The sequence below is a fragment of the Scomber japonicus genome, chromosome 15 (genome assembly GCF_027409825.1).
Source record: "Scomber japonicus isolate fScoJap1 chromosome 15, fScoJap1.pri, whole genome shotgun sequence".
NCBI classification, from domain to species: Eukaryota; Metazoa; Chordata; class Actinopteri; order Scombriformes; family Scombridae; genus Scomber; species Scomber japonicus.
In genome coordinates, this window is record NC_070592.1 from 18310775 (window position 1) to 18325304 (window position 14530).

At 40.2% G+C, this 14530-nt stretch overlaps 1 protein-coding gene across 3 annotated transcripts in view; it reads left to right on the plus strand.

The window, feature by feature from the left end:
- The first annotated feature begins 6282 nt into the window (after window positions 1-6282).
- ctnnal1 (catenin (cadherin-associated protein), alpha-like 1) overlaps window positions 6283-14530 on the plus strand; it is a 50384-nt gene continuing 42136 nt past the window's right edge. For all 3 annotated transcript variants that reach the window (XM_053333853.1, XM_053333854.1, XM_053333855.1), the window contains exon 1: window positions 6283-6615. In XM_053333853.1, coding sequence (XP_053189828.1) covers window positions 6520-6615 — 96 coding nt within the window. In that variant the 5' untranslated portion in view covers window positions 6283-6519. The remainder of the gene's footprint in view (window positions 6616-14530) is intronic.

Sequence of the window (14530 nt, forward strand, 5' to 3'; positions counted from 1 at the left end):
ATGTTATTAAAGCCACTCAGTGAAACAGTGAGATGATTTGTTCTGTGGTACTTTAGTGGTGCATAAAGATTTTTTTCTTTAGCTTCTGCAAAGAGTCAGAGGTCAGAGCTTGTGGGGATTTGGAGCTGTTTGGGGACATTTCAGCAAGATGGATGTTTTAACACTGATTTGTAGCTGAAACTCAGTCTCCACTTTTTATTTTTAAAGTGCTCCACTGCTGTGGAATACTTTAGCTCTCTGATCAGAGAAGCAAATACCACTGAGATTTTTATATTGAGATTAAGAATCTACACATGAAATTAATATTTGATGACACATTGCATTTTGTTACTGATGTTTCTTTATTTACATATGGAAAAACATTTTTTCTTGTTTTTTTAAAAGGCATCACTAAATGTCACTGAAGACAGTTGAACTGTGATGCTGCCACCAAATGACAATATTGTTTTGTAAAAACTATGATAACAGCAGTGCTTGAGGTAGCTACCACCAGGATGTGTTTTTGAATGATCTTTCAATACAGTTTAAGCACTTTTAGTAGTGTGAAATATTTCCAATTGTACGCTTTCACAAACGGTTTTGCTTTGGTCTGATCAAAGCAGAGACAACTGGATAAAATGTACAGCCATTATTTAAAAGCTAATGACTAACAACATATAACAATGATTTGAATTTGCTCAATTAACAATCAAGATGCCCCAGTACACACATACACTGCCATGTCGGACTGTATAAATGTTACTTATTGGTATTGACTGAGGCTGACTGGCCGCAGCTGAGCTAGCTGCCAGCCAGGCAGCCTTGCTTGTTAAAAAAAAGCCTCAAGGGCTTTTAGATTAAAAAGGTTGAGGCGACACTTTTGTCACAAGGATTTTCCAGGCACCCACTTGACATGATCAGGGGAAAGAATGTGATGGCATCTGTGAACCCTTGAGATGATATGATAAATGACAATGTAGCAAAGACAAACAGGGATAGAGTCAAATAATATGAGGAAGTGAGAAAAGATGGAAAGGGGAAGGAAAAGGAGAAGGAGGGATGGCTGGGGCTTTTTTTGTTTTGTTTTGTGTTTTGGCTCAACCCTGACTGAGCTAACTTGGGGTATATGTGTGTGTCAAAGACAAAACAGACACACTGTCACCAACACTTGGGCAAAAAATAGATTTTGCTCATCTCACTACATTGTTGTCCCTCCTCACTCAGTCTCAGTGAGACAGATTTTAGACAGACTTGGCAAGGTGAGACGACCTCTCTGCGGAGGATACCCATGCATCTATGGCTCTCATCTCAGGAATGGCAGCTAGGTAATAGCTGGGATGTGGCCAAACAGCTGCGTCTGTAAAAACATCTCTTTTTTTGTCCATGTATTGCTTTGACTATGCTTTTGTCGTCCTCTTGTGGTGAAATCTGTGTTACCTGATTACATAATGCAGGATTTGTTTGATAAAATTTGATAGGTCATTGCAGGAGAGAGGAAGTTGAAGGGAAGTTTAGGGAAGCTCCTGCCCTATTTTCCCATCCCTGGACAATTAATATAGTATAAGCAGCTCCCTTTGCAAGAGATGCTTTTGCACCAAAAAAGACTTGCTACTGTATTCACATTCTTCAGTAGCACCAAGTAAAACTGTTTCCCATAGCCAGCGATAATAGAGTCATCCAGGGAAAGCACTGTGATTTAGACCACGGACACACTCTGCATCAGAAACGTTGCCTTCATGATAAAGCTGTGTATTATCAGTATTTATTTATATTACAGGGATGTAAAATTCTTAACCTACCCACTGTGAACAGATAGCATATGGACAGGCATATGTGAGGGTTTTCCTTTTCTGGATCAATTTTTGTCACAAATGTTATGCAAAATGGATTATCTGGCATGCTTTTGTTCATTTACGTGCATAGCGTGAAGCTCAATTTAGTAATGTATGCTGTAATTCAGATTAATTTCCATTGTTGTATAATTTAGTTTTCACAGTAGTGGTGAGCAGTTACAGAAATCTCCTGTCACCATACTACTATAATTCATCTCACGTCCTTATTCATGAAGAATTTATGAAAGCAGAAAATTAAATGTTTTACAGTATAGATAATGTCCTTCAATATTATATTCATTTGTTTCATTCTGCCATATGTTGCCACCAGGAACTCAATAACTCAATGCACTTGATGAGGTCTGAAGGCTTCTTGGGAGAGTGAATAGTAATTTAACAAATCATAATAATGAAGTTCATACTTATGGAGATATTTAAGATCGAATGATGGAGACACCTTCAGTTTTTCTTTGGGAGTTTACATTGTCTTTTTTGTGCATTCATCTGCACCAAAGCATATTTCATCACTGTGGTTGAGACAGGCTACAACATTTGAATGTAATGACTGTAATTATGTCATTACACTTGTAGAATCTAAGGTAACAACTGTATTTTGCAACAATTCACAGTCTAGTACAGCAGCAGTGTTTTTTTATATGTTATTAAATGTCTCTGCTGTGCATTTACATATTTCCATGTTGGGAAGTGACTGTGTATTCAATTTGAATGCAAAAATACAGCACATGCATACTATGTCCATTAATGTGTTCCATCTCTTGCATATGCTGCTATTTCAAACTGCAGAGCAACGTCTGACAAATGAGGCAGCCTTCACCCAGAGAAGTGCTGGATGGAAACAGAATGATAATGAGTTTGTGTAAGGTGTCCGTGATTATGTAACAACAGAAATTGAGACGCTGAAAAGTCACGATTATTGCGCTGGGTGCCTGCATGACACTTTGCCGCTGCCTGTTTTTTGTTTACATCCAATTAAATTAGCCATGTCCCTGTGGGTGCCTAGTTGGCAGGAGGAGAGTGGCAAATGACAGACAGATGACCTGCTCCCTATTAGCAGTGCTGCTTTGGTTTTTGTCTGTTTGAGCATGTTAAAATGTCTGATATCTATCCAGTTTCTTTTTCTGTGGTATGTATTATTTGTACTTAAAGCAGAGGGATTTCTTTTTTGATCATAGTCCAGGTCAACACAAACGCCTTGTAGCCTGTCAGGATTGAACTCATCAGACATTATAAACAACTCCTGAAGCATTCAGGGTCGGTCTGTAAAAACAGCCGACTAAACATCCAACCAGGACACGTCACCTCAATTTGACCTCCTCCCCTTCACAGAGGCCTCTCCAGTTATTGTGTGATGCTATGAGGGGGAGTTCAGCTGCAGGTCTCCATCATGGACATGCTAGCCTGAAGTGCAAGTATTTTGGGTGACAGGTTTTTTTGAACAAGTCTATCTTAACCAGCAGGCTCGCTAAGGGATATGCTTGCCCTGGAGGCATATATGTGCTACCTGCGGTGTAAAAAATATAGCATACACAAAACAAAACATATGGGAACTAAACTACCAACTATAAAATATATAAATATATATTTATAAGCAGGCCCATAATCATGTAAGCGCAATGTGTACCTATATGCAAAGTATGTTTTATATCAGCATAAATTGCTTCCTTGGGGCAGAATGTGGGAAAACATTCAACCACAAATCTTCCTCTGAATCCCAAATTTCAATCCACTTATACAACAAGGGAATATGACTGAGTGCACTCATTTTACATCTTGCAGTGTGAAAAATCACTACCTCTTTAGGCTCAGCAGTTCCTGTCCCAGGAACTGCACAGCCAGAAGGAATGATCCAGAGAGGGAGGAAAAGTCATCGCTTCTAAAGCACAAGGAGACACAGTAGCAGCTGTTAGTAGCAACACAATCATACCATATAAGCATCTTTTATTTAATGAGCAATACTCTTTGACTGTGCCGATGAGAATTCACAAAGAGGGCTTCCTGCTTGTATGGGTTTTTCAGGCAAATTGTCAAAATGCAATGTGTCTAAAAGAGATTAGAGGCACAGGAGCAAATATTGAATATTCCAGAACAAATGAGATACTGTTTAGAAAAACAAGCCCGTTTTTCACAGCAAGGAGTAAGGCACTGACAAACTCATTGAGAATGTGCACACTGTGTGTTGTGTCTGCTTGTATGGATTCAAAGCTATTTGTCTGGATGATAACTAAACTATTTCCACTGCAACATTTACGGGATGTATCATATTTCTTATCTTATTCTGCCTCTTGAACTTATCTACTCTGAACAGAATCATTTGGGCCAACACAAGTTGATACAGCACAATACAAGTAGCCTGAGTGGAGCTTGTTATCATCTTATTGCTTGGAAGAGAGCCTCAGAGCAGATTAACAAAAAAACATACAGATATTATCTAGTTAGTAGTAGAGCCATTCATCAAAGTGGAACGCAAGCCTTTCGGGCCATAGCAGCCAAACTGCCTGCATGCCTTCATAATGATGCAGTGTGTGTGTGTGTATGTGTGTGTGTGTGTGTGTGTGTGTGTGTGTGTCTGTGGTGAAACCTATGTAAACAGGGAGGGTTAAAGTAAAGCATAGCTCTGGGGTTTTAAATAAATACTGGCTGGGCCTGTGAGCGGCAGAGAGCTTTAAGTAACACACACACACACACACACACACACATACACACACACACACATACACACTCCCATTGTCTCCAGTGCTGACACAGAGTGCTATATCCACCATAGTTGATGATAAAGCAGGCAGCAAAAGGACCTCACTAACTGTGCCACAATGCTTATAAGCCATATCTGCTCTCAGCCATCTGGTGCGTTTGTAATATGAAGTGTTACTCACCACTACTTGTCACCCAGTGGCTGCGCTCGTAAAGTTAGAAATAGCTACTGGAGCCACTTGAGGATACAGAGATTTCGGCAATAGTTTGGTCAGGCACAAATCCAGACAACAATGAAGTCCTACTATAGATACAAGTCACATGGGTCACAAAATAAGAAAAGGAAATAAAGCCTGATTTGTCTATTGCATACAAAATTCACAAAGCATTTTACTGTAACTTATAAGTAGAAGTTGTCGTCATCCCCACACCTAATTTATTCTATCCAGATAAAGTAGCATAGACTGATAATTCTTACACGGGCCTCCACTGCGAAAACTGCAGATGTTTTGGTGCATCCCTTTTGGCGTTTATGAGTCTCTTTTTAACTGTTACTTTTTTTTTTTTTGCTATCTTGAGATCCTTGTAGGAAATATGTTGGAGTGTGTTGGACACTAAATGAGAACTGGGGGAATTATACTCCTGTGTGCTTAATGCTCCCCAACCCTTCTACCTGTATATATGAAAAAATTGATCAAATGTTGTGAAAACAAAAAAATCTCACAAACAAACACACCTCTGATTGAAATAATGGGTTTTATTGATTGGCTCACACTAAGCTTTTAAAACCAGACTTTCAGCATTTGTTTGAAATCTGTCTGCAGAGGATTATATTCCAGATCTGTGTGCCAGTTTGTTTTCAATAATAGCTGTACCATTGTGTTTTTAAAAAAAGTTGATTAGCTATTTTAGTGATTTCAACCAAAACCTGAGCATTACAAATCATTGAATCCACATATTTAGGCCCCTGGGAAACCTAGGGCTACGCAGATAGTAGGATGATGAGAATGAACACTTTTTCCAGACACACAAAGACTTTTACAGCGCTGTATTCCAGTCAGTGCATCTGTCCCATGTGGCCCAGTGAAGCCAGATTTGATTGGCATATGTGGTGTGTATTTGGGGAAGATGATAAGAGATTTTCAGACTCCGGGGGATAATGTGAAATTTTTATGTCTCAAGGATCAAATCAGAGCTGTGCAATGACACCTTTCTCTGGAGAACACTGAATGCAAAGACCTCTGAAATCTGTATGATGGATGGATTATTCATTCTTAAATCTAAAACTTCCATATAAAATCCATTGAATTTTGCATGAACTGATGTTGAATTTTTTAAAAATTTAAAACGCATATAGGCTAACACAAAATCTTCTTTTAGCATTGTGTGGTTCAACTAATAGACGCACTGTAGGACACTGATGTTATACATTCCAGATACCTTTATTCACATTTTGTTTGATTTGGCACACAGTTTTGACTTGAATTACATAACTCGTGTAGCTGAGTGAGTGAACAGGCAGATTAAAATCGAACTAATCATCCAGCATGTCAGTGTGAGGAAAAAATAGAAAAGAAAAAAAGATGAATTGCACTTTGGAAAGCAATGCAGCCAGCAGTGAAAACCTGATAATGTGTGTGCGTACTCTGGTGCGTGCTCTAGTGTGTGTGTTTGTGTGTGTGTGTGTGTGTGTGTGTGTGTATGTGTGGTTGCCCACAGTGGTGTGCTGCAGTCCGCTCCCTGCCGTTGCTGAGTAAACTACATGGACATTAGCGGGCGCAGCGGCACAACCACCGAGCCAGAGTGGATTAAAAACAGCGTGCGTGTGTAGAGAGCCACTCGACAAAACGACTCTGTAACCTAGTGAGAAACCCCGGCGTGTAACAGCAAGTCCGTTACACCAGTTTACAGCTGCAAAAGAGCCAAAAGAAGAGGCTCTTGGTGAAGTCAGTACTACCGTGCATTGTGTCAAGCAGGCAGGGGCTGCTCGGCGGGAATGGCTTCATCTCCGTGCAGCAACAGTAACTTTGATTCCGGTCTGGAAATCAAAACTCGCTCGGTGGAGCAGACTCTTATTCCACTAGTATCGCAGGTGAGTACTCAATAAACCCAAAACAAGGAGTTATATTGCTCTCCTATTAACCTATTGTACTTTAAAACGTACTTGTGGCTTTCACAACAACAGCTGTGTGTCGGAGTCGGACACACGAGGCTAACTTTGATTCTCGTGTTTACATGTTTGCATGTTTTCCTCCTCTTACTGCGTCTTAACTCCGTCACGCGTTTGAATAGTTTCCTGCGAGTTGTGACATTGTTATTGCTGTCACTGTCGCACCAGTAATAGAGAGAAAAAAGAAAAAGAAAGTGGAGTTGCTGCAAGAGGCTGCAAGTTGCACACAGCAAAGTGCAATTGCGCAGAGGTCATCATAACTGTCAACATCCGAAGAGAGCAACAGCAGACCACACACACACTTTGATTAGATTTAGATTTGATTAGATTTTGGCTGTTGTTGGGCAGGATTTGGTAGGCTACAGGATTACATAATAGGCCACTGTACTAGATGGAGATTTATTAAACCAATGATTCAGCCATCTTAAAAAAAAAAACAAAGAAATAATTGTCAGTCATTTCTTATTTTACCAGAGAGATGACCAGAAACTTTCCTGGAAGTCTCTTGACTCTACTTTGAGGTTGTTTCTTAAGTTTACCAAAAGTTAAGTGTGCTCCCATCAACCAGTCCTGAACAGCACCGTGACCCCCACTCCTTTAATTTGGCCACTCTGAGGCACGTGTTTTGTTTTTCAATAAACAGAAGAAGATGAAGGACCCACTTGAGGCCACAGCACTCTTTCAACAACTCTTCACTTGCGCTGGAATCAGTATAGTCCCAGTTTTAAAAGCATCAGGTCAATTAGTTAATTAATCATTCTGCTGTTATGGTGCAACAAAATAGCCTGCAAACTTAAATCCTCTTCCCCTATTGTGTCATAAGAGGCTGCTCAATATCCATTTCAGGAACAAAATCATTCATTTTTTTACAAAGCTTCTGATTATAATATGAGCAGGTTTGTTTTTTCCCTGCTTTGTTTCCATCATGACACATAGGATTGGAAGTGGGTTGCATCTCTTGAATAGCTGAATGACCACCAGTCTTGTAAATGCTAATATCCCCTTGTTGTGCAGGAGGCTGAGGGACAGAGATTTAAATGGTCTGTTGTTTCCACTGAGAGGCAGTGGGGGAGAGAGCCACCTCTCTAGTGGGTTAACAGCATCTGGACAATGCTGCGATGGAAAGGTTCCCTGACACTGTCCTTCCCCCTGTTAACGCTGAAAGCCTGCTTCCTCCTCTCTCATTGCACTGGCTCCTTTAAAAGATAAAAGGTCATCCTGTCCTGAATGGATATGGGTTAGTTATCAGAAAGAGACATCTGTCAGTGGATGTGCTTTCTTTGTAGGCTGCCAGTTTCTCCATTTTAATCACTCATAAGTGCACCAAAAACAAAATTTTAGAACTTAAACTACTAATAAAGGGCAAATGCAGGTATGGTTACGCTGTGATGCAAACAGCTATTACTGTAAGATTGATAGTAAACCCTGCTATTATACTGTGCTAAAGCATACACTAAATCTGCTGCCCTCTGCATTATCTTAATAATATTTATACTGCAGCAAACTTATGGTGCACTCATGCCCGCTGAGAAAGACTGGCAGCTCTCCAGTCTATAGCATAGAAGAATGTGGTGTATGCTGTCCACTGTTGAATACTGGGCCTCAAGGACAATTTTTCCTAACTTTCCCTTTTCACAGTGTGAGGCATGTCCCCATGGCAACAGAGCTCTGCAATGGTGAAAGAAACAACATTTCTAAGGACTGTTAGCACCATACGTAATGTTTTGTTGTTGTTGCTGTGATGTCATCAGGGGGAAGGTCACTCAGCCAAGGCTGACAGGTACATTAGTTTTCTGTGAGTGCTTTTCATTCAGTATTTATTCGGTCACGTGATCACACAGGCATTTCAATTACTGCAACTATGCACAAAACATGTTTAATACTAGGCTTAGCTTGTTTCCCACAGTAGTTTACTGTGATTTTACATGATAACGTGTATGATTTTAAGAATGATGATAATGATTTCCTGAGGCCCGTCTTTAAATGTTTTGTTTTGTCCAACCAATAGTCCAAAACCCAAAGATACTCAGTTTGTTTTAACAGAAGACTAAGAAAACAAATGAAAGTATTCACATTTAACATATTGGAACCAGTGAATGTTTGCCTTTTTTCCTTTAAAAAACACTCAGTTAATTGATTATTAGAAGATACATTTTCTGTTGACTGACTAATCGATTTATTGACTAATGTTATATTACTTGTATAAAGGTTTTGTGATATGCTCTGAATGAAAACACCTAAAAGACACCAGTCTGGCATTTATATTGTTTATGCCACGAGTCATTTGAAAGGCTAATGTTTAACCTAGCCGTGGTGCTCCAATTACCACCTTAATGTGAGTAAGATAACTCAGTTAAGGTGTTTATGTGACAGTTCTGAGAATGTGTATTGCCTTACATGGGTTATAATTGAATTATTAGAGTTAATGTTAACATGCTGACTGTGTGGGCGATGCTGTGTGGATTTTCTTCTTAACAAGCTTTTTTATGTGTGTGTGTATGCCAGCTCATGTATTGCAAGGGTCATTAGATAACTATCAAAGAGGAAATGAAAAAGCAGTGTCAGTAAGAATAGCTGGTGTTGATAAGGTATCATTTTGTCCATTATCCCCCCTTCTTTTATTATGTTCTCCTCTCCTCTCCTCTCCTCTCCTCTCCTCTTTTCTCCTCTCATCTCTTCACGCTCTCTCCTCCTCTCCTCCCTCTTCTTGCTATGATGTTGATATCCCCAGGCCTCTGTTATCAGCTTCACTCCCACCATGGTGTAATTATAGGCCTGGGAGACTCCGGGCCTTACTCTACATACACACACACACACACACACTCATACACACATACACACACACTAGATGGACACAAACATAGTCCCTTCTCTTTTTGTGCTTGTATGTTCACCTGTCATTGATTCTTTGTTTATGTATTTACCGTTTTGACAGTGAGTCTGAATGTCAACTTCATTCTTGATGTTACTGCTGCTCTTGAGTTATTGCATTTTATATTACGTATTGAGTTCTGTTTTTCTAATGTACCCACCTGGATGATTTCTAGCTGCATCCTCCATCATTTCGACCGTTTATTTCACACTTTTTTTTTTTTTTTATTAAACAGAAGGGGTCCTGTCTAATTTGTGGAAGCACTCCCTTCAGCTTGGAATTCTCTAATGTGATTTACTGCACCTTTTCTACCATAGCCATCTCCATACCAATTGACTTTCACTGTGCGGAGCATAGTGAGGGTAATGAATTGCTCTGATGGTGGTCAAAAATGTAATGGGCATCACACAGAGAGGGGAAACTAAGCGAACATGTCTGCTGTTGTGTGTGTGTCCTACCTGTGATGTGGTCTGTGGCCAGCTGGAAGGCAATTAGTGATAATCTGGATCCTTTTTTTAAGATCCGATTCCTGTTTTGAAGTGGTGATTATTGAAATAACAGTCCTGTTCCTGGGTTTTTTTTATAATTGAGGTTTGTTACTAGTAAAAACACAGCAGCCTTGCGTGGGTGCGGACATGGTGGTCCTCAGGCTGACGAGGTGTTAGGGTGTTGTTTTGAGGTAAAGATATGTGGGAACGAACACAGGGTAGGAACTAATATCTCAGACTTTGATCAGATTGGTGAACATTTAAACGCTTGTGACACACTGGCCTTGTGATTATGCCGGCTCCATCGTTTTCCTGCAGGGCTAAGCCAGGAGTTTCTTGAAAGATTTTCTGCTATAATTGGGCCTAGAAAATCCGTTTTCTGTCCAAGTTTGTTAGTGTTGAGTTGTTCATGCTTCCAGGGGTTATGTCGTGCTTGCAGTTTTGCCTTCTGATGTGCTAAAAAGAACTGAGTATAAAAGCTTTTTTTTTCTCCATGTTCACTTTGCTCACAAACTGGATTGAAATGGCATATTTACCACCCAGACAAAAGCTCAGCAGCAGGTTCGAAGATGTGATTTACTCAGAGCTTTAGCATTTTGTCACATAAATTCTACATTAAATAAAATGCTGACAAAAAAGCTCTCAATAAACATACTCACTTAACAGCTCTGTAAGCACGGCCATCAGTCAAATTTTGATCCTTCTTTCTGGAAATACTTGAAATGGAGTTTTATTGAGGTATGAGGCACTATTTCTCTAATGTTGCTGGTCCTGTGTTGCTGTGACATGACAAACGTCCTGGTAGTCAAGTTGTTTTTTATACCCAGACAGAGAGGCATTACCGTTGCCAAGAGCCCTAACAGATCTGCTTCCTCCAGCCGTATGATGATAATGAAGACAAATGGATCCCTGGCATGAAGGTGGAACCACATGAGGATTACACCATACCGCAAGCATGCATGTGTGTGCGTACACATTCATGGACTAACATACACTAACCTCCTGGGAGTGGGATAAGCCTTTATTTCATGTATTTGTGTGGGATAAGGGTGGGGGGATTCCGGTGCGGTTTGTTTTTTTGTATCTCAAACTTATGACTGTTTGCTCATGAACAACAGAAACTTATCTGTGGCGCTAGTGTTGATGGTGTAGTCACCTGCATTATGTGTGTTGTGTGTCGCCACCGTGTCTTGACACCTAATCAGCTTTTGACTCTTTGAGGCCTTGACCAGCAAAACAATGTGTCTGATAACACATTTTCAGTGCAGGGCAGACCGGCACCATTTTTCCTGTTATGCCATCATCAGTAGAAGATTTTGAAGAAGGACCAATGTGTACACCAACATCCAAATTCTTTAATACATTGATTTTCCTTTACAAAGATTTGTCTTGTTTTATAGTATGAGACTAGCAGAAAGTATAATATAGAGCAGATTCCCCCCAGTTGAAACATTCGATATGTGAATCACAGTGAGCCTGACTCACATTACTGTTGAGTAAATGATGATCTGAGGCAAATTCTTACCCAACGTTGGGTATATACACAGGCAGTCCACAGCTTAAATTGAAATGAGATGCAATTCCACTTAACTCTAGTGAAGTGGTTGAATTAGTCATCAAACTTTGTTAATTCATATTCTCTTTTTTTGATGATTACATTCAGTGTCCGAAACCTCCCACCATTGCTCTCTCTCATATTCCATTTTCTGCATATCTGTGACACACACAGATAAACACACACACACTGAAACGTTTGCTTGACCACTGCTTCGCCCCTTGTCCTCCCTCTTGTGCACTTCTCACTATTGCTATCAAGGGAGTCATTACAGATTGCTGTTCTCTTTAAGTGCCGATAAAAGGGTCTGTCTCAAATGTCGATCCATTGACCTCTCTCCGGCTAATATACTTCCAGATACGAAAGGTGTGTGTGTGTGTGTGTGTGTGTGTGTGTGTGTGTGTGTGTGTGTGTGTGTGTGTGTGTGTGTGTGTGTGTGTGTGTGTGTGTGTGTGTGTGAGAGAGTTAACGTGCATAACCCTCCAAATACCCCAGTGTAAAGGGATCAGTCACCCAGAGAGAACAGCAGAGTTAACTTAGTGGTGAAAAAAGCTATCTCACCCCCCTGCCATTTAAGTTATCTGAAGACTGTAGCTTATAGCGATAACCACTTTTAATTGTCTCAAGGAAGGTCTCTGCCTCCGACCAAGACGTATTGCAGTAGCTTGGAGGCTGATAAAGTATTGATTAAACATCCATCCCATTATCAGTGAGCTTCAATGTGGCATTACCTGCACTCACATTGCTCAAAGTCTTCTATTCTGTGTCAGCTGAAAATGGAAGCAATGTCAGGGTCCTGTTCTCTGAAAACTACCCAAGTACATAGTAAACAGTTTATTTAAGGGTTGTTTCACCCAAATTGCAGAAAACCCCATACTTACCTCTGTTGTTGTATTATCCACTGTGATTACTGAAGAAATAGTCACTAAGAAATCTGTTGTGAGTTCTGTTGATTATCCAGATCGTGTTTAGATGTGGATAATCAGCAACAACAAAGGAAACCAATACTGTCTGCATGGATAATTACTCTAAGATGTACGTGACAAAATGTTTTAAAATCATGGTCAGTGTTGGACAGAAGCACACAAATAATCTTTGCATGTTGGCCTTGTTCTCTTTTGGGGATATCAGGCTTTGTTCCAGCTCACTGTTTAAATGGTCCTCTTATATGTTCGCCCTCTGTGTGTTCTGTATGAAAGGTCCTCTGAGCCCTGCACTGGCTATTAATGGCTTAGCATTCTTGTCTAGTATCAAGTGGCTGGTTGGCCCATTACCGGCCTGTATTTACAGTATGTTCTTAGTTTATGATGATGAGATAGTGATGAGACATGTCCTAAGTGTCGGCGCACAGGAAGAGATCTCTATCAGCATGGATGCAGTGCCTAATGTAGCATGGTGTTTTTGTGTTGTCCAGCCTCACTGGAAGCACCCTGCGGATTGAAACAGATGCATGAAACACCCACCCAGAAGCACAGACAAGGACATACTTACAGACATTAATTACTCTGTAGTCACACAGAGGCCATCTGCAAACTTGGAAACAGCACAGTTTCCTTGTCAGAGCCATCATACAGTAGCTTTATTTATATTTTAAAGAACAGGTGATGACAATGTGTGTGCTTTCTTAAGATAACGAAATAAACAATTTGTTGTATAAGTATTATTAAAGGAATGAGTATGCAACTCCTTCTTTATCTGGCTCTCTCCATACAGCTCTCAAAGTTGGTACAGAGATATAAAGAACAGAAACACTAAGCGCCACTGTACATGCTGTCAGGACAGAGGAGACCAAAGGGCGTGACAGGAAAGCCCACTTCTTGTTATCTTGTAGGCATGTACTCTCCCACTCATCTTGTCATGTACTGCCAGAGATAATGCATCAATGCATCTATATTGTCTGCTACCTGGACAACCACAGGTAAACAAATCCGTATTTGGCAAGCAGCTGTTTGTCTCCCAGGGTTTTTCTGTCGGCAGTGCTTCTTGGCTCGGTGTAGTGATAAATCCAGTCTTAAGCACACGGCATTGACTAGGACAGTTGTTCACAATGTGGGGACTGGGCATCACGTGGGAGGCTCAGCAGATCAATGGGAGGAGCAGAAAACATTTCCTGTTGTGAGATTGTCTAAAAAAGGTGAAAAAATGTTGCATAAAGCTGTAACAACCTAAATACCATCTTTAACGTGTATCTCTTTTACATCACATCTTTTCCTCACTGAAATTTTACACGACTGTGACAAGCTAATCCAATCAGGATAGATGGGAACCACTAATTTAGGATATCAGCAGTGACTCTGGAAAATAAATATTACTATTGGTAAATACTGTTGTTTGCTCTTGATATGCGTGTCAGCTAAATTCACGAAGTGTAATTATCTACTGATCTATTTTCTAAGATCATACCAAACAGAAATATCTGACATACATCCCAAAGCTCCCCAAGTCAACATGTTTGTTCTTCTCTTCTTCTCCAGCAGCAACATTGCTGACTGTACCACAGAGGAATCCTTCAGTCTGGCTCTTATGTGTTAATTGCTTTCTTTGAGTGTCTTTGAACTTCTCCCCTCGCGATAATGAGTTCTTTTAAAGAGATGAGGTTTGACATGACAGAACAAAGCGAGTGTGAAGGACACCGAGAACACAGAATACCAAACATTTTCTTATCTTTTCTAATTCAGAATAGTCAGATATTTCATATATTCTGTGTTTGCCACATCACTCCAATGTGGTGTAACTCCTATATCTGACACTGTTATGCTTCTATATGATTTTTATTGTTATAGCATTGAACAGAATCTTTTGATTCACACTTCTATTCTATGTGTCTCTTAAGGTAGTACTGTGTGTCACCTTTGACATGGTGCAATGATTTTGGGTTCAGTGTGAGGCCATAAAACTTTAAGTTGTCATACTGAGCACACT